The 21,955-nt window shown below is 40.8% G+C and overlaps 1 protein-coding gene across 5 annotated transcripts in view; it reads right to left on the minus strand.

Moving 5' to 3' along the window:
- LOC148398675 (potassium voltage-gated channel subfamily KQT member 5-like) overlaps positions 1 to 21,955 on the minus strand; it is a 91,179-nt gene that overhangs the window by 31,809 nt on the left and 37,415 nt on the right. For 4 of the 5 annotated variants that reach the window (XM_088374709.1, XM_088374706.1, XM_088374705.1 and 1 more), the window contains exons 2-3: positions 6,058 to 6,148; positions 4,232 to 4,358 (exon numbers count right to left, since the gene is read on the minus strand). In XM_088374709.1, coding sequence (XP_088230835.1) covers positions 4,232 to 4,358; positions 6,058 to 6,148 — 218 coding nt within the window. Of the gene's footprint in view, positions 1 to 4,231; positions 4,359 to 6,057; positions 6,149 to 19,226; positions 19,332 to 21,955 lie in introns of those variants that run through there. The other variant, XM_088374710.1, reaches the window with a different exon arrangement.

Here is a 21,955-nt window from a genome sequence, read left to right on the forward strand (position 1 = left end):
CTTATTGTCCATTGCAGTCTGTGCTTGTCTTGTTTGGAGGCTGATCCAAACCAGACAGTGATGGAGGTGCAGAGGACAGACTGGATGATGGCAGTGTTGAAGGTCTTCAGCAGCTCCCGCGGCAGGTTGAACTTCTTGAGCTGTCTCAGGAAGTACAGCCTCTGCTGGGCCTTCTTCCGGACAGAGTCTATGTGGCCGGTCCATTTCAGGTCCCGAGAGATTGTGGTTCCCAGGAACTTGAAGGTGTCTGATGAGAGAATGGTATTACTGCGGATAGTGAGGGGTGAAAGTGGTGAAGGGCCTCGCCTGAAGTCCACTGTCATCTCCACAGTCTTGAGCGGCTTCAGGTCCAGGTGGTTTTGGCTGCACCAGTGGACCAGCCGCTCCACCTCCTGTCTGTACGCAGTCTCATCACCGTTCTGGATCAGTCCGATGAGAGTGGTGTCGTCTCCATACTTCAGGAGCTTCACAGAAGAGTCACTTGCGGAGAAATCGTTGGTGTAGAGGGAGAAGAGCAGTGGGGAGAGGACGCATCCCTGAGGGACTCCAGTATTTGTGGTCAGGGTGTCAGATGTGATGCTCCCCAGCCTCACACGCTGTCTCCTGTTGGTCAGGAAGCTGGTGATCCACTGACAGGTGGAGGCAGGCACCGCGAGCTGGATGAGCTTCTGTTGGAGGATGTCAGGAGCGATGGTGTTGAACGCCGAGCTGAAGTCACAAACAGGATCCTGGCATACTTTCCTGGGGTGTCCAGGTGTTGCAGCACTAACCTCTCGAAAGTCGAAAATGTTGTATTGTATTGGTCCCTGCACACTGCCCCCATGTCTATCTTCATACAACTAAAACCCATAAATACGGTATTGCTAATCCATCCATCCATCCATCTTCTTCCGCTTATCCGGGGTCAGGTTGCGGGGGCAGCAGCTTTAGGAGGAACTCCCAGACTTCCCTCTCCCCAGCCACTTCATCCAGCTCTTGCTAATATTCAAGAATAATCTTTTAGCATTGAAACACTTCAAAATCTTCATAAACTCACAATTCATAGTATGTTATTTATATTGAAGCGGTATCATTTGGACATAAGATGCATATAAACAAACTGGACCATCAATCTGTCTGTCCGTCTGTCCATCCATCCATCCAGCTAACTATCTATCCATTATGACTTATCCGGTGGCGGGTCATGGGCGTAGCAGCTTCAGCAGGGAAGACCAGACATCCAATATTCAAATTTACCCAGCCACGTCTTCCAGCTCCTCCTGGGGATACCAAGGCATTCCCAGGGAAGACTTGAAGACATAGTCTCTCCAGCTTGCCCTGAGTTGTCTCCGGTGGGACAGACACTTCACCAAGGAGGCGTCCAGGTGGCATCCTAATCAGAGGCCCAAGCCACTTCATCTGACTCCTCTCAATGCGGAGGAGCAGCAGCTCAACTCTGAGTCAATGCAATATAGTCAACTGAAAACAATATGCCTAACACAACATGTGTGCATATTACTGTTCATTTTAATGGAAGCAACTAAACAAAGAAAAATCAAAAATTGAGACAGGGATCCATCTTGGAGGGCAACCGCTTCAAGTCTTTAAAATAAGCTTTTAGGGGTTGCCATTTTCTGAAAACCGCAGCAATGGACCCCGCTCAAAGTGTATCTAATCTTCTCAAGCTTCAGAAAGAACATGGTGTCCTGAAGCCACAAAGTGATGGAAGGATATTTATTGGACTTTGAGTGCAATACTTCTAAACTAAACATCATCTTGCCAGTAAAAATGTGAAAGCTATCATGTTTGGAACAGCAGTCAATGTAAGAGAAATGTCTGGTATGCCAAATCCAGCAACCAACAGAGAAGGTTTCAGATTCACCCGGAGTACAACAGACATAAGGAGTGATGTGAGGCTTCACTATCATGACTGGAGCTTTAAGAAAATTTGTCAACTGATCATTTTTGGAGCGTTTTATCTGATCTCAAGTGTGTACCGTACAAAGCCTTTGTCTTAGTTCACGGTCGGTCGCTTTGCTGTGGTGTTTTTGTGTAAATGTCAAGTACTTTGTCGCTAATGGCACTTCTCCTTCTCTTATGGAATTCATCCATAAAAAACACTGCGTACGCCAGAGGTGGGCAATTAATTTTTACAAGGGGCCACATGAAAACCTGAGTTGTGTCAAAGGGCCATACCTACGATAACTTAAACCTGCTCAATTTTCTTCCATTGTAAACTGCACTAAATTATTTATTTTAAATAGCTGGTACTGGTAATAAGAAGAATACAATTATTCTGTTTATATTTATATTAAGCTATGTGAAATTGTGGTGTATAGGTCAAATAAAAAAACAATCATTAATCAGTACAATCTATTTTTAACTTCTTTAACTTCTCCTCAAATGACAAAGCCGCTGCATCTCTGGGTGTGAAGTTTGATAAAAAGTCCTTATTGGGCTTGCAGTTTTGCTAGCAATGCATCAGCCTCTGTTGCGCGCTGTTTATCAGACAGATGTATTTTTTCTCATACTTGGTTGTGTAGTGGTGACTCAAATTATATTCTTTAAACACAGTGACCTGTGTACCACAAATCAGGCACATGGCTTTACTTTTCATTTCTGTAAAGAAATACTTGGCAGTTTATGTCTTGTTGAAAACACGGCACTCCTTGTCAACTTTTCTTTTCTGAGGGTCAGCACACATTTCGAGGGCAGCATTACTTCGCACTGTTCACCTTCACGCATAGCTCATATACACGTACTCTACATCGAAGTGCGGCGCCTTTCAAAATAAAAGTAAAACAGTTGTATTGCACGCACGACACTGATTTTTTCTTTTTAAATTAAGTTGTAATCAAATATAATTTACGATTGGCCTCATGCGGGCCGGATGTGGCCCGCGGGCCGTATTTTGCTCAGTCCTGGCGTACGCAGTACCAGGTCAACATCCAGGGGTGATTGTGAAATTGAATATAGAAGAACTACTTTTGCTAAGAGCGTACTCTCCATATATGGCTGTCAATACTGGAATCTACTCCCTGCCTCAATTAGAGAGATCCCCTCTTTTGATGCTTTTAAAAGGCGACTGAAACAGTGGCCAAAATGCTCACAAACTTGTAATCACTTTTAGTAAATAGTCTGCTGGGACGGTTAGAATAGTTTTTTCCACAGTGTGGATATATATAACCTGTTATACTATGTTTTTATTTTTTTATCTCCCTATAATTTACTCGTCTATCTATCTGTATGTCTGCTCTGTCAGGCTGAGTTAATGTAATGTCTAATGTCTATTTGTTTGTCTATGTTCTATGTCACGAGGACAACGGATGAAATTTAGCTCTGGCTAATTCCGACTGGTTTTACACTGGGATGTTTGTATATATGTCTATATCCTTAGTGTTCATCAAACTAGTACTGTCCTGTCTAAATAAATAAATAAATAAATAAATAAATAAGTATCCAAAGTATCCAGACCAGAAATGAACAAGGTTGTAACGAGATTTTTTTTTTTTTTTATGTAAAGTTCCAGGGAGAGCCATGACATTTATCATATTCCTCCATTACATCTGGATTTCCTTAAATTGGATAAGGCTAAGGGCACAGGGAGGTGGTGGTAGATGGTATCCTATGTATGGCGCACTCCCACGGGTGATGAACCCAAGGGCATAAGCTGTATGAAGAGTTAAAGGGAAGAAAAGAAATAAATAAATGATAAAATTCAAAGAGAGATCATTTGTTTAACAGCAGCAGCAGTGTTGAAGTTCAAACTTCACCACTCTGTCGTTTAATGGTGCACACTGCACATTGCTGCTTGTCTGTTTCCACAATCCTCCTGAGATCAGCAGCATCATAAACAAACACATCAACGTTAGCATGAACATAGCGGGGTCACATGTGACCCATGAGTCTTATTCCCCTTCCATCAGTCTTTCCAACTGTTCTTTCCAAGAAACAGCATAGGGATTCGTGTCTAAATATTGGAAAAATAAAAGGCCATTGATGCAAACTCATTACGTAAATGCATTCTTCTCTTATGAGCTTCGACCACAGCACTCAATGCCATGTGCAAACGCTGGTCAGTCACATGCAATGGAATATTTTCTAAGACTTAACTTTAAGTTGTATATTTTGTCTTGCAGAGAGAGAATAAGACGATGCAACAGGCATTGGAAAAAATAAAGAGGAAAAAGTAAGACTGACTGCGAAATTACATTATTGTGGGAAGTGGGGGTGAGATGCTGTAATAACTCACCAATGACGCAGAAAGGCTTTCTGGCAAAGCGGAGTCGTCCCTGCCATCCTCTATAGCGACAGCAGCATCCTGCTGACCAGATGCGGATGATGTACTCCAAGCCAAACACCACAATCATGACAAACTCCTGCAGGATGTTCAACAAATGATGTATTAATAGTCTTAGCAGAATGCACTGATGTGGTGTTTATATATTCAGAATGAGTCATGAGTACTGTCTAAATCTGAGATGGGCAATTTAAGTGAGGAAGGGGGCCACAGTGTATCATCAGTAATATTGGGGTCCACGCAGTTCCTAACCAAACATAGCAATAAATAAAATAGATGAAATCTGTGCATATGTCTGTTATATTGATTGAATCAATGGGAATTGTAGTATATTAATAGATTTCATTTTTCAGAATACATCTCTGAATGCACATGTAAAAAAATTAAGCCTTTAGCAGCAAAGAGTTTGAACAATCAAAAAACAACCACATAATGGGCTGTGATTATTTTTTTCCAGTGCAATGGGCTCTCAAACATAAAAATTAGCATTCAAGCATGGCATAAAACTGCTGAACAGCAAACCAACATAAGTGCCCATTTTGTGCATTTTTTTTCACATGCACTTTTCCACCTGTTGAGGCCCTCAAAGTGCTTAACACTGACTTCCACATTTCCCAACTAATGACGCAGCGTCAGGAGTAACTGTGGGTTCAGTATCTGGCTCATAGATATTTCGACATGGTCACAATGGCTGAAGATCAAACCCCCAATCTCTGGGTTGGAAGACAACCACTCTACCACTGAGCTATACCTCTGTAAAAGGAATTCACTCAAAATTTTAATATCATTGTATGTAGGGCTGAGTAAAAAAATCATTTTGGAATCAATACCATTAAAATTTGACAGTAAATCATAAGACATTAAATCGATAATCGTAATATACCCATGGTGCGCACAGGAGAGTTATTTTATTGCCGCAGGCCCGCAGCAATCTCGTGCATGATGACGTCATGCTTGAAGACGTTCAAGCGCGAATTTACAAAATGGCAGAGGCAGGTAAAACATCGCTCAGCAAGTCGTCCCAGCTGAAGTCTGACATTTGGATAAATTTTGCATTTAAATAACAAAGGACAACGAGATCCCATGTTGATAGATCCAAGGTGGTGTGCAAGATATGCGGAGCGGACCTCAGTTATTGTAGAAATACTAGAAACCTTTGAAGCCCTTGACAAGGTACCACACTAATAGCTGCCCGGGGCAAAACAAAAGAAACTGAGGGATGTACTAACATTACCATCCGAGTCTCCACTGGCCAGTCAGTGTGAACTGTCAAATTTACAAAAGTAACAGGATTTGCCTTGAGAGGTAAATTTCACTTTTAGATTTGTTATTATTTTGCACTGAAACAATGCCTTTATACGATTTGTTGTTAATGTACGGTCACTTGCACTTTTCAGACTGAGAATTTTTTTTTACATTTAATGTGAAGTTTAATTCAAGTTTGCACCTGAAACCTGCCGACAAAAAATAAAAGCATGTATGTTTCAACAGAGGTGAGCTATTTTTTTTATTTAAGAGCAGTTTGAATTGATTCGAACTAAATCGAATTGCAATTAATCGATTTACAACCTTCAGAATCTAAATCGAATCGATTTAGGAAATTGGCCATGATACACAGCTCTAATTGTATGTCATTTCAAATCTGCAAAACAATTGTAGGCCTACTCACATTGTAATATAGTGCAGGATAATACCTGGTGCAAATACAGGTGGCTACATGTGTCATCGAGTGGTGAATAGTAATGTTGCAACTTAAAAATCCCGCTTTTGTATCGTACCAAAATAAGCAGACAATAAGAGGAGAAATCCTGGTGACTTGGAATAGTAGAGAAGACTGAGAGGACCAGGCAGCTGAAGACCAAGATGAACCTGGACAGAAAGAAGAGAAAATGACCATCATAAACAGTACTCTAAACATTCCTCCATCCATTTATTTAAAACCTCTTATTTTCATGGGGGTCACAGGGCCTATCCAAGCTGTCCTTGGGCAGCCAAAACTGGTCGCCACACAACATTTAAATCAACATTTCGATAGCGTGACATTTTGTCAAGAGGATTTGTGCCATTCATATTCAGAGCTACAACACAGACCGCTAAGCAATATAAGTTATTTTCTGCAGCGAATAAGGAACCTATTATTCAATTTCCTCCTATATTAAATTAATCCTCTTTGATTGAGCAACATGTGACGAACAAAACTCTACGCAAGACGTTATTTTCCTTCACTGCATCATATATTAAATTAATCCTCTTTGTTTGTGCAACATGTGAGGAACAAAACTCTCAGCAAGACATTATTTTCCTTCACTGCATCATTCATCAGGAGTCTCTAAGTCTGTATTGCAGCGAGATCATGTTGTGGATCCAGTTGTAAAACTTGTCAAATTCATAGGAGCAATCATTGTCAGTTTGTTACGTTCTTGGAGGAAACCAATGTGGTTTACCAGGACCTAACTATACTTTACCAATCTTTTGTCTGCTGGTTTAGTTTGAGAAAAGTGTTCCAAGTGTGGGAGCTCAAAGATGAGATCAGCTTGTTTTTGGATTTAATGCGGAAATTTAAGCAATTCCCTGAGCTGAGTGACCTGAACTGGCTTTATATGTACACAAATGTGAAGGCCTTCAAATCCAAGATGCCTTATTGCATTATGAAAAGTTTGATCTTTTGAAGAAGTTCATATACGTAAAGCAGCGGAACAGAAAATGTGCAGAAATTTTTGAGATTGTGTATTTTGTAACAATGTTTTGAATACTGAAAGTAATATCAATCTTTTTTCAATCAATGTTCATTTCTTTATCTATGCACCTTCAGTAGAAACATATTCAAAACAGATGCAATCTCCAGGTTTGATAGCTCACCGCCAGTGAGATCTTTTCATCTACTGTATTTTCTGCACTATAAGGCGCACCTAAAAACCTCAAATTTCCTCAAAAGCCGACAGTGTGCCTTATAATCCGGTGTGCCTTATATATGGACCAATATGGATTCGTGGATGAGGACTAATTTATTAAAGTAAGCTTTACGTACGTGTTTATTTTGTGTTTTGTGTGATATTAACTTTTGAGCAACGTTGAGTTATTGATATATTGTTGTTTTCACTATTTCGAGTGTTACTATATTGTGATTGCATTAACATTTGAGCAACGTCGAGTTATTTATTCTATGCGCCTTATAATCCGGTGCGCCTTATATATGGACAAAGTTTTAAAATGGGCCATTCATTGAAGGTGCGCTTTATAATCCGGTGCGCCTTATAGTGCGGAAAATACAGCATTTACATTTTCAGTATTGTGCCAAACACCACATTCGTTGACACAAACGTATTACACGGCATAGCTGAACACACACGGTCTGCACGCAAGTCATGTGAAGTGACCGTTACATCCTCAGTCACCCACACTACTGTTATACTGTCATCGCCTGTGTTTAAAATTCGGCGTTCTTCTTTTTCTTGTGGTTTGTTTCATGTCTGGTTTTTGTGTCCACCTGTTCTCCCTGTGTTGATCGTTGTGTCATCAGTTTGTATTTAGTTCCCTGTTTGCTTTCAGTTTTTGCAGTGTTATTGGTGATGTGGGTGTCTGTCATGTCTGAGTCTAATCCTTTGGTTTGCTACTTTGTGTCTTTGTTTTTTTGGGGGCCTCTGGATTTAGCATTTTTCCTTCCACATGCCTTGTTTGTTTGCTTTTTTGGTTTTAGATTAAAGACCTGTCTCTTCTTGCCTCCCTGCAGCACTGCTTTTTGGTCCTCAACCATGCACATCTCGACCATACTGCAATTTCTCACCATGCTTTATCTTTAGAATAATAATGTTATGAATGCAAGCACATAATTGAACAACAAGATCTTCTATCAGTAGAGTAGTATTCATGATTCATATCATTGATCTGTTCTCTGCTAAGCAGTGATCACTTTGTGGGTGTCGCTCTCCACACTGTTGTCTGCAATAGTTTAGTGCTGAAACAGTAGCAGCAAAAGGTCGAGATTTTACATACACTGTCACTAAACTCGTGTGTTTTGTCCAAAGGGATGCCATACCGCACACAGTAGTGCTGAAATATTTGCAGTTTTGCAGCCAAGCACAATCTATTACTTCCTGCATTCAAGTCATTACTGGTTATATAATTTCCCCCCAAGTCTCTACAGCTGTATTGAAGTGGGGCCTGGGGACGCATTACTGTCAGCCCCTCGGTGCAAAACATGTTGTCACACATTTGAAGTCTTTCACTCTTGAAAATCTTCGCAAATCGGGATTATATAGAGCATTTGAATTGTAGCTGTGTGAAAATGGTGGGCGTACAGAGTGGGTCACTGTCCCACAGACTACGATGTGGATACAGAACAGGACAGTGGTGTTCTGACCCTTGAAAGACCCTGGCCGACATCCAAAATAAGGTCACTATTTTTCCACAAACCACAAGCGGTATTACGGCATTTTTGACACGTTATCTATCGCTTTTCACTGTAATGTAGCTCGATAAGCTATAAGTTCCAAGTGAATTAAAAGTAAAAAAGGGAGTATCAAAAGTTTCACTGGATCTCTACTGACATTTTCAGACATTTGAATCATGTAAATTTGACTGGAGGACATTATTTTGTGACAAGTATTGTAGAGCCGTCAGCTGAACAGCAAGCTCGTTATGAACACAGCTACGCCTCTTGCACTTGCACAAGGTTGTCAGAGTGAAAAATAATAGTGACAATCAACTCCCTTTAACCACAACACCACTCATGTTCTTATGCAGAATACATTTCCTTTCAAAGAGGGGGGCTGAAAAGCACAGTGAAGGTATTTAAGCACTCACTGAAGTTCATCAATTAATTCTATCAAGTGGCGTTCTCTGTCATCCTTGGTGTTGTGATGCTCACTTCATTTGTCTCGCTCCTCACTCCCAGCGCTACTGATTGCTCTGAATTTTCAAATGAGCAATTATGTGTGATCGCAACTAACAGGCAACAATATGGAGACACACACGAGAAGTACACAACCATCGCACGGTGTCCTTACACCTAATTGTACATACGAAGCCTCTTTTTAAATTTTTCTTTTCAAATGCAACTCCTCCACACATGCATCACATCAGCCATCAAATGCCACCTCAAATGTCACATGACAGAGTAATAAAACTACCCTTGTGTGATCCACTTTGAGGTGAATGTAATGTGTGATCTACAGAGCCCAAGAAGTTAGAAAGTCAGTGTAACCTCGAGTTTTACAGAGGTAATGAAACAGGCAAGGAAATGCCTTTGACGCACGAGTGCTCACTGAAAGACTGATGAGACATTGCGATGACAACATATAAGTTTAGTTCTCCTATTTAATCCAAAACTGCAACTCACAGGCTATGGAGATGCTGTCCATGGTCCTGAATTCCATCTGCACCATTCTGGATTTCTGCTCCAATGTAAATTGAGCATTGATTGAAACTATTAATATTTATCTCAGTCAAGAGTGGATTCATAATGATGACCAAAATAATTCTGATCACAAAGTTCTCTTTGCGATGTGAGTCACAATGGACCCACGGCTGTCTCTCCCAGAAAGCAAATTAGCCCCTTCTGTCAAATGTGACATCATTCTCCCAAAAACTTAAAAACACAAAGACAGTACAAAATTTCAAAAATGTGATTGTCTCCAACTCTTTCATCATCCTCTTTATACCACCGCTAAAACATTTTATTCATGTATGTATGTTGTGTTTTATGTGTTTTAGGTTGCAGCAGAATAACTGGCAGGACACAGATCCCTGTCTTTTATGTTTAATAATCCATTTATAATGACCATTAAATGAATCTAATGTCTTATTCTTGAAAGGGGACATGTGTGGTTATAGTATTCGTCTCATGACTTTTGATCATGCCTCAACTTAATTCCATGTCTTAATCAGTAAATTGTTTGTGTTCAAATCTTTCAATTATGTTAAAACAATAAAACTAGCAGCTCTACGGTGAATAATAGTCACATATTACACGTATATAGTGATGAGGAGCCTTGCGACAGACTGGTAAACAAAACATTCCGTGGTGTATCCAGCCTCAAAATTTAAAAAAGAGGATAAAGAGAGCAATTGGGGGGGAATATTTGCTTTTGTCTCTATTATTTCCAGTACGATTTAAGAACGGCAACCGAACAAATATCCACACACACACACACACACACACACACACACACACACACACACACACACACACACACACACACACACACACACACACACACACACGAGACATATTGGGGAGAGACGCGTCATCACAAAAGATATACTATTTAAAATCCAAACAATAATTTTTCCGCTTTGAGGTAAGTAAGCCCTTTGGACTGCACTTTCCCAGCAAACTCTTCAAGAGCTGTATGTACACGTTCTGATTGATCAGCTAACCAATATTTGTTTGTCCACCAGTCTTTTGGTCTGGTTGTATACCTACCTACCTACCTACCTACCTACCTACCTACCTACCTACCTACCTACCTACCTACCTACCTACCTCACACGTGTACCTACCTACGATCTTGATAATGTGAATCAGGTGTGTTGGGAGAGGAAAACATCTAAAACATGCAAGATATCAGCTTTCAAGGACTCAAGTGTGACACTGTGTTGTATGTCTTGAGTGTCAGTGCTTTTTTTGGTCTTCTTGTTAGGGTTTCTTTGCACCTGTTGTCATCCTAGTCCCTTGTGTTTACCAATCAGCTCCCTCTAACCCGTTGTTTCTTGTCCAGATGTTTGTTTATTGTTTTGTCAGTTTGCTTATATTAACTTACTATACCTCTACAAGACTCTTGCTCCACCCCTCACTAATATTGGGCCAGATCGGGGTAAACTACGACCTCAATAATAGCTTCTCTATGACAAGTTACATTAAATAAATAAATGCTATGCTAAAAAAAAATCACAAACCGGAAAATCGATATACGGTGGTTCGCAAGCACTACGATTACAACTGCAACTTGCTGCGGAGTTGTGTACGTGACTGATCCACTTGTATACCCCACAGCGGCAGAGCAACGACATCAAATTTCCGGAAGTGACATCAGGATTCGCTGCCCGTCCAATCACAGGACAGAAAGCCAAATTCACATGAAAGTGCAGTATTTAACCTGAAGATGGCGCCACAGATACAGTTTTTGCCCCAAATTCAGGCTTTTAACAAACATGCACTAAAATGCCAAAATAATGACCAGAACATGTTAGCAGAGACCTGTTTATACAGTTTATCAGCAAAAAAAGTTGATTTGGGACTGTGTACCCCTTTAAAATTCCATCTGTCTTCTTTCAATCTTTGCTTTTGTTTGTGGTACTTGTTTTCATGTCTTGCTCATGTGTTCACTTCTGCTGCTGCATTTGACTGGTAGTATCTCTGAACAGACATTATTCATTTAATGAGATTCATCAATTTTACTTATATTTGATGTTCACAAAAACAAAAAGCTTGACCAAGGTGATTTGCCACATCAGCACAAATAAAACAGTCTTTGGAGGATCATCAGCAGGACACTGGGATTTTAGTGCTTGTGATGATGATCCTTGCAGTTGAGCTGTTTTTCAGCCAAGAATTTTATGCCCCATTTATGTTAACAAGAAAATATCCCTCGATATACAGTCGACAGTTTCTTGGCTCTGTATTATTCCAATAATCTTCATGTAGCAGACTCCTGGTTCTTGCCGACAATAACAGGAATCAGATGGTTACGTGAACAGAAAACTTGATGATGCAACTTGCAGCATAGTTAGTGATCAGTCGACTGAACCACAGATGATTTAACAAATTATTTCGGTTGCAAGAACTCAGTGTGATGGCATTTGCGTCACAGTCTTGTTGATGTTATTAGTGCGATATTCTAATCATCTTAAGAGGGCCCTAAATAGTAATTATGTGTGAAGGAAACATCAAAATGTTGAAACAAAGGTTGAGAACTATGAGACAGTATTATTGCACTGTCAAATTGTACTGTCAAATCTTCACAAGAGACAAATGTCATGTGCTGGGAGAAGCGTTACAAAAAATATCCTTCCTCTCTGCACAGAGAGAATCTTTTATTCTAACACATCAGAAGTATAGAAGTTTTTAACCTAATCATTCAGCAGAGAGTCTGTCAGATACTTGTGTTTTAATGTCTTGAGCTCTCCCATTCTCTCAGTGTGTAAAAAGCTGATGCAAAATAAAAATTCACAGCACAGCACAGCTGGGGTACAATGGAAACGTATGAAAATTAAAGGAACTGAACGATTTCAGTCCGACTCTAAACTGCAAAACCTCTCCTTAGTTAAAAAAGTGTGACTCGACATTTTAGGTTTTTTTTCTATATTGATGGTGTTGACAAACAGGGACTGTTTTTACTGTGCATTATCATTTGAAAGAATAAAGTATACGTGTGGTCACAAACATGTTTTACAAAAATACTACATTTCAACTTAATGTACGTTATTGAATACTTTTTTGTTGTCTATTGTTACACAGCTTCAAATGAATTCCAGTTAGAGAAGAAAAAGCCTCTTTTTTGTCATGTACACCAGTGGTCCCCAACCCCCGGTCCGCGGACCATTACCGGTCCGTGGGTCACTTGGTACCGGTCCGCTAAGCCGCACAGAAAAAAAAAAAAAAACAATTTAATTTAATTTAATCGACGATCAATTAATTCAGGTCAAGACGCTTGCCCCGGTCATGTGACATGTTTCTCCAGTCTAGCCCGCAAAGCTAGCAAAAATGAGTAAAAATTTATTTTGAAAAATATAAAAAAATTGGCGATTCTCTCCCAATTACATCCGCCGGTTCAGGTCAAGACGCTCGTCTCAGTCACGTGACACGTCACCTCAGTCGAGCCCGCGAAGCAAGCAAATATGAGCAAGAAACAGAAATGTTTGCAAAGCTTCTTCGGAAAGGGAAAAAAGCCCAATGAAGAGTTTGGGGGTGTTTTGGTGTCTTGCTCAATGACACTGCAGCTACGTGTCTGGGGAAGATCTTGAACCAGGGTCCCCACAGGGACAGGTGATCTGAGATCACCACTCGACCAGGGTTGCCCGTACATAGTAGTAATGTTTCAACGCTGTGAGCTGGGTTTCTGCCAAAAGAGACATAAGTCATCATTGTTAATATGGCCCTCAGATGAGACCCGCCATTCATTACCACTTCTTTAATTTGACTGTTCCTCACACGTAATTCCCATGATCTGTGTTACGGGAGTAGTCAGTGTCCAGAGCAGTCACTGGTGAGATTGATCTGTGTCATTTGCTAGGCTATTGATCCTTTTCCCCATTTGAAAGCGCCCACAGTGACATTCTCATCCAATCTCATTTCCTTGGTTATGATGTGCTCAGTTCAGTGGTGACCCACTTTTAGAGAGTCTTTCTATTGATTCACACCATTTATTAGCTTTCTGTGGTCAGTGGTGGCTCATTTTTTAACTGTGCTATGCCTTAAGGCAAACACAGAAGAGGGTGTCTTGTGAAGAAATAATCCAACATCAAACAGTGGCACAGCCACAGCCGTATTGAACATAAGGGATAGACTTGGAGGGGAGTCAAGATTAGAAATATATTTTTTCAGAATAGACTTGACTAGATAAATGATGTTCTCGACACAACTCAATGGGGGAACGACACCCACATCACCACTTTATAATTGGTGAATGAATCAGAATGAATATCAGAAAACACACACACAGTAGCCTATACAAAACTGGTAACGAGAGAAAGTCAGTGTGTTTGGTTGTACTTTATTCTATATATACGTATATGTAACAATGTATAGTAATCTTTATCCACAAATCCATTAAAGTCCTTATCTTCTGTATCCAAATTAACAGCTGAACAAATTCACCATTAGACAAGTTGCCTCTCGTCATTGTGGGAGTCACTCGTTGTCATGTTGCTCTTCAGCAATGATCCCGGCTTTCCAAAAAGCTCAGACAACGTTAAAGCAGATGCCTTTGCCATGGCATCCACAATCCATTCACATAACTCGCAATGTGCATTTTCAAGGAAGCTACGGAGCGCATTCATGAAAACACAGACACTGTAAGCAGCGACAATAGGTGGTGCACCTCCATCTGCATCCCCTCCTGGACTATTTGTGTTTTCTCCAATCAGAAGCCCTGGTTCAATGCCGATGTACGCTGCAAAAGTCACTGTGTGCAGCATTCATCACATTATAAGTCCCAATGATCATCGTCACACACACATCTGGGTGTGGTGAAATTTGTCCTCTGCATTTAACCCATCCCCATGTGATTTTGATCCATCCCCTGGGGGAGAGGGGAGCAGCAGCGGTGCCGCGCTCGGGAATCATTTGGTGATCTAACCCCCCAATTCCAACCCTTAATGCTGAGTGCCAAGCAGGGAGGCAATGGGTCCCATTTTTATAGTCTTTGGTATGACCCGGCCGGGTCATACTACTACTACTAGGCCTACTACTAGGCCACTGAGCTGGTTGCAGCTGAAACAAACATCCTCAGCCTCATCAGAGTAGGGGACAAATTTACATCCAGAGGGACCTGGTTCATAAAGTCACCATCCATGGCAGGAGTGTTAAACTCTGGCCCGCGGGCCATATTTGGCCCAAAATGTAATTATATTCAGCCCACGGAGACAAATTGTGCATCGACTTGTATCAATACAAAAATTTCGTTCATACATTTACGTATTTGGGTTGACAGTCATAATGCCCCTCAGAAGGAAACGGTGACTACGATGCGGCCTACGACAAAAAATTTTTTGACACCCCTGATCTATAAAGAGGGAGAGGACAATTTTGTTCTCAACTTAGACAAAATCAAAGAACTAATTATAGATTACAGCAGCGGTCCCCAATCTTTTTAGCACCAAGGACCAAATTATTGACAGACAATATTATCATGGACCAACTTTTAAGGTGTGGCGGATGAATACAGCAAAATAAAATGATACGACCGGCATAAACACAACGGTATTGACCCAAAGAGGGCACTTCACCCTCGTCTGACTGAGGACCATGGTCTCAGTTTTGGATGTGCTGATTTTCATCCTAACCATTTCACACTTGGCTGCGAACCGCTCCAGTGAGAGCTAGAGATCACGACTTGAAGAAGCCAACAGCACCTCATCGTCTGCAAAAAAGCAGAGATGCAATGTTGAGATCACCAAACCGAACATACTCAATCTCTTGGCTGCTCTTAGAAATTCTGCCCATAAAGTTTAGAAACAGAATCGGTGACAATGGGCAAATTTGGCGGAATCCAACCCTGAAAGGAAACAAATTTGACTTACTGCCTCCAAAGTGGCCAGCCCATACTAGATATTTTCGATATTTTATATATTTTCAAAGTCAAATTAAAAATATTGTGAAACCAGAGATGGGCAAACTCAGATACAGAAAATAAAAACCCTGCCACAGTTTGTCTTTAGTCACAGGTGCTTCTATTCAAATAGCAGGTAAATGAGCTCCTTTCGGGAAGGCAAATGCAAATCTTTTGCATGCTCTTTTAAGTTAAGGTCTGGTGAATGACTTGGCCAGTCAAAGTCTTCCACTCCCAATTGCTTTTTTTTGTTTTGTTGGGAGTGTATTTTGCGTAATTATGTTGTTGCATAAAAAAGCTTCTCCTGATTAGTTTGGATGCATTTTTATATGAATTGGCAGACACCATTGGTTTGGAGACTTCAGAATTCATTCTGTTGCGATTCTGTTTTACAGTATATCACCATTGAAGACATTAAAAGAGGAAATATACATGCCATAGTGCAAGATTCAAACCACTCATCAGCAAAAAGAATCAGAAGTCCAGATTGGATTTTGCAAAGTACAGAGATGAGAAATCTACAAAATTTTAGACGAAAGTTTTTTAACTGATGTGACCAAGATTAACCTCGAACAAAGTGTATTGTATTGAAAAAGAAATTATGCTCCCCTGGGACTCTAATGCAGACAAATTGCATAGAAAATAAATCGTTTTTTACAAAAACTAAATAAATAAAAAATAAAAAACACTAACATGGTTTAATTTGATTGTAACATGGTTTAACATGGTGTTTGGTTAATTTGGTTGCCTAAATTACAACGACCTTGAATATAACAAGTGTGTTCAGAATGTATACACCCACCCTATGCTTCAATGAAATAAAAGACACTGCTGAAGACCTTATTGCCTTTTTTTCCTCTGTATTGTGGTCAGTGCAAATTTAGTGCAGTGTTTGCCTTTCTCGGGGTCACTAAGTTCCAGTTGGAATTGATTTTGCCTTTCACTGTTTCAAATCCGTTTGTTTGCAAAGCTGCACACCTAGCAGAGGTTAACAAGGAAAACGGACAGTGCTATCTAGGATTCCTTCCCAAACAAGAAAGTTGAAAGACAATGACCATCTTTTTGCTGCAGTTTACTTACAGCTCCACACACAAAGGTTTGAATGAAACGGTACTTTATGTATGTATTGAATATATTGGCTATATTCTTGCGCCAGATTTCACGAACTGTAAATAATTGTCATTATTAAGGTTGTATAACATTTATGATTAGGATACAACTGAAACTAAAAATCGAGGTACTTTTATTCAAACACACGCTTGCTCGCTTGCTCACACATACACGCACACACGCACACACACACACACACACACACGCACACACACACACACACACACAAACACACGCACACACAAACACACACTCACACACACACGCACACACACACATACACAGACACACATACACACGAAACGTAACTATTAAATAATAAATGGGCTTTGAAAATGCTGGCTGCGGTAAAAGACTGCTTGTTTTATTATGTTGACAGCCAAGCAAGCCATTCCTAAAATATGATAGGGGGCATTAAACATTTAAAGAACATCGGTTTTAATGTTCGAATATGGAATAGATAAGCTGCTTCCAAACAGCATACTAGTGTATAAAAGAAATACCATCACTTTTTGCTGAAGTTGTTGCCATGATATCTAAACAGGTACAGTATTTTCAAGACAAGTTCTGTGTTATACAGACAAATGCCAATTGCAACTATGTGCCAGCGTTTTAGCAAAAGTAAAACTTTTCCACGGGGACTGGACGCGCATATGACAATGTGGAGGCACAGCAGAGGCAGTCCTCCACTTGGTCTGCTTGGTGATCCAGATTGGATGAATTAACCACGTGTGGTAAAATCATGAAATGAAGGTCATACCATTGTTACATTTTCCATTCATAAAATTTCTCAAATCTAGATGCAGGAGTAAATCAGGCTGTCTTTTTTTGTTGGCAGGATTTTTTTTTTTTTTTTTTAATTTGAGTGTAAGGATGAGGGCGCCACTGCCACTGTCTTTTGACTCTCTTCCAAACACACACTCTCCAGTCTGTGACTCGTGTGGATTTGTGGTATGTGACATTCCCCGCTGCACACCACTGCTAATTGGGATTAGCATATTGCACACCAAAACAATACTGCGGTGTTAAGAGTCCGCCAGGTCCGGTGGCCTTTATACACCAAAGGCCCAGTAATCCCTCTGTCTCTGAGAGCAAAGCTGATTAAATGTGACGGAATGAAGCCCATTATGAATCATCCACAAACTCCACAAATCTGACCATGGTACACATACTGGAGCTGAGCATCTGAGCCAGGGCAGGCAGGCAGGTTGTTTGGACTAGTCAATTAACACTACTTGCTGATTCGTTTCCCATCGAGTTCCTTGCAAGGGAACATCAGATCCAGACAGTGGAACAACAGAATGGAAACACGTGTCCACACTATAAAAGAGTGTTATTCAATCAACGACTTGCGTGCCGCATGCAGTCCAGAACCAAGCCCCTTAGTGGGCCAGCCTGTGGTCCAGTTTGCCTTAACTGAAACGCATTCAAGAGATATAGAGGGTACTTTGGTTTGCAAGATTTACAAAAACACCAACCCGTAACCCTACAGTCTAAACAACAACAAAACAGTAAACAACAAAACAGTAAACAACCAAATGCACATTAATTGAGTCTGACTGACGTGCAACACTCGCCCACTCAAGTGCTCTGCTCCTGTTTTTGTGCCTCAGTCAGGTCTATTAATCAAAATGCGACAATGAGGAAATAAGCAGGGCAGAATTAGTTGAGACTTGAACTGTACACAAGTGGAAATACAGATTTGAGACTTCCTGTTGAGCTTGTTGCCAGAGCACTCTTGCAGAAACATCCACATTATCAACCAGGCACCACACATTTTAAAAAGATCCAAGGTTATGCTGACACAAACAACATCCAGGCATTTCACAGTGCCATCAAATCACTCCATGGCCCCGGCAAAAACATGCCCGAGCATGGGCCGACCCAATTTGTATTGATGACAGGAGCGCACTGATAAAGTGCCACAAAGGAATCCTAAATCGATGAGACAAGCATTTCAGCACCTAGCTCAACAGGAATAAAAGGTCAGATGCCTCATTTTTGGGAGCCTTGCTGCCATTACTGTTCCTCAGTGCTCTCGCGCCCACATTTTTCAGGATGCAAACTCCTTATACTAAAATATGACCAGGTGAAAAAAAAATGCAAAACCTATATGGATTTAAACATATATTCAGAATTCTTTATATTTCCAACAACTGCTGGTGTACTTTGTGCAATTGCATGAATCTGAACATATCATACCACTACAATTATCACCACTCACATTGTATGCACATCTTGAGTCAAGAGGGTATATTAATAAATAACCTACATCCTACGTACTCAGCGATAACATATATATATGTGTAGGAAAATTCACAAGGGTGTTAGCTGTAGTTCCAAAAGAAAAGAAAATGTAATATTACACTGTCACGTCCATGATGAGCACAGTTCTTAGAGCAACTCGAAAAGTGGAAGTTGTCTTTCGCAATAGTTACCCTGCGTTACTTGATTAGATTTTGAACTTCACATGACAATATAATTGTGTGTCAATTATTATCCTGCCAAAGGGCACACTCCACTAACCTGACAGCCATTGAATACAGCAGGCAGTAAAGTGCTGTTACCTCATGTCAGTTCCTGTAAGACTGGCTTTCCACTTTATCAGCATTGAGGATCATATGCTTTCCGCGAATTGCCTTTTAAACCAGTGAATAAGATGAACATCTACGGTAGGCATTCAGCTCTGACAACAGAAAAGAGAACCAAAGAAAGGGGGAAGATTTGGTCATGCATGCAATCAAAGCATGATAAAGAACACTACGGATGATGGTGTCATTGTTACTGCAGGTAGAAACATCAACACCAAGCCTAAGGGATTTGAAAAAAAATATTTTTGGGAGAGACCAAATTGAACCTGGAGCATTTGACAGTATTTGTCATTCTTACATTGCTATTGCAACATTGACATACAATTCATACATTTTCATTCCAATATTCCGAGTGCAAGTCTAGCGCAGTGTAGTCTCACTGCGCATGGTGGGGTTTTCTTTCTTTTGGTATTTTGAAATGTGTTGAGCTAGTAGAATTGGGCGTAAAGGGGGCATTTGCGCATTTGGGCTCTTTTGTGTAATGGAAGTAAACATTTACCAGCCAATCCATGCCATATTGCTAATTTGCATCAAAATCAAGGCGGTTAAAGTGCAAATCTGAGTATGCCGTACCTGACATTGAGGAAACAAAATAATCACCCAGCTTGTGCATCGTACCCGCTTGGAAGAGCAGAGCACAAAGTGCTGAACTAACCATAGCCCTAACCCTAACCCACCGGCTTGCCTCATTGCCTTACAACCTCAATGTAAAGTATAACTGAGACTGGCATCTTTTTGAAACCACATTTGAAGATGCGCTGATAGACGAGACAGAAACGCACATTGAGGCGTAGCACGTCTACCAAATTCACAAACACGCCGAAGTAAACCATTGCCCTTGCACGAAAATGACGATGCGCCTGCTTTTATGCCTACTTTCTGTCACCAAATTAGCAGGTATGTTGGGGGCGAGATTGCGTTGTTCCCCGGCATGCTCAGTTGAGCACAACATTGCCCCAAACACACTAGACTTGCATTGGAACAGAAATGAAGTTCCGCCCATTTTTGCGCCAAAGGCACAAAATAGGGCCCAGAGAGTTTGATTAACGCAGTGAACAGTAGTTAGTTGAAAGCAACAACCATTGGAATAAATTGCCAGGATTAGGTGGCCATTTTAACAATGGCCTATTCAAAGTCAGATATTCTGCAGTAGCTATTACGGCAAAGAAGGTCTGTACCTGTGGGCATGGACTTTGGTGACCCATTACAACGCCATCAGCTCTGCCTAACTGACGGGGTGACCTCAGTAACAAATAGTCTGTACAATGCAACTAAAACCATAAGAACTGCAATGGAAAGCAATTGACCTTAGGCCTAATCTAAAATAGAATAGCTTTTTCACCATGCTTATGGTCATTTTTGCATAATTTCATAGAATTATATACATTCAACTTGTTCCATCTGTAACCATTTTTTTCCAGTCTAATTTTTGTTTCTGTATATTTTGTTGCAAACCACACAGACAGGCTAATGACACACATAGTGGCATGGAAGGGAAGATGTCAGAGTTCATGACACACACTGATGCTGCGCCACCTAGAGCTAGGAAGCAGACTAGTGTCTCACCATTTTTTTGTGTGTGCAAGACATGAATCAATCTTCTAGTACCAAAGCCCAAGTCCTTGAAGTTGCCTCATTTGCTATTTCTAATTTGAAAACAACTGGCAGCACAGTAATATCCCAAGATTCTGATAAGTGTATTTTAATTCCTTATCATGTCTTTGCTGTTTGCAGATTACTTGGGCTAAACTAGATTCCAAATGACATAACAAAGCATAGACTCACTCACTAGAGTCTGAATTGAAGAGGAAGTAGCCAAGGAAATGAGGCCAATTTCCCTGCAGGGCCTCAGTAACCAGGAGAGTCTAAACAAGTTCTACACAGAGGAGATATCAAACTGCTGCCTAATAGCTTGACCCTCCTACATCCTGCTAGGTGTCCCCATGGGAGTGCTACGAGACCTCTGACTTTCTGTTTTAGGTGTCCTCCTCTCATTTGGCTTTGCCTTCGACATTTTTAGTTTGTGTCTCGCTCGATCCTGCCCCTATTTTCAGACAAACGAGCTACTCAAAACATATGCTCAAGATGGCTATAAGTCTAATTTAAAACCAAGATATTCAACTTGGGGAATAAGTGTTGTTGCTGTAGAACAGCAGCAAGAAGAAATGATGCTTTGGCCAGACGACTGGGGCCTCTAAGGGAAGCTTACTGTGCGTCTAGTGGCAATAAAAAAGTAAAAATACAACAGACATCAGTTGCATGCACAAAGTGTGTAGTGCAGACGAGTACAAGTTCAAGACTTTCCATCCAAACACGATAGAAGGAGTAGGCAAGCGTCTGCCAGCAAGAGCAGCACACTCTTTTTCCACATGGGAGAAGTTATGGAGTGATTTAGATGTCATCCAAAACCAACTCATTGGGCAGGAAATGAGCGGCGTGTATGGACGTGTGTGCGTCTGTCCAGTTCGTCAGGTCTACTCTGCTTACAGACTACACGCACAGCACAGATTCTCCTTCGTCAGCAAGTGTGATATGCTGGTGAAGGTCAGACTGGGTGAAGCGTGGCAGTTTTCAGAGTTGTACTTGACACAGCCAGCTGCTACAGAGGTTAGGCACATACCATTGCGAGCTGAACTCTCACAATAACTGCGCCTTGGCTCAAAATTAGATCCGGAATGGACTCTTCAGTGAGTCAGCTCCAATGT

The sequence above is a fragment of the Syngnathus floridae genome, chromosome 4 (genome assembly GCF_059516105.1).
Source record: "Syngnathus floridae isolate MCC-2025c chromosome 4, RoL_Sflo_1.0, whole genome shotgun sequence".
In the NCBI taxonomy this organism is placed as follows: Eukaryota; Metazoa; Chordata; class Actinopteri; order Syngnathiformes; family Syngnathidae; genus Syngnathus; species Syngnathus floridae.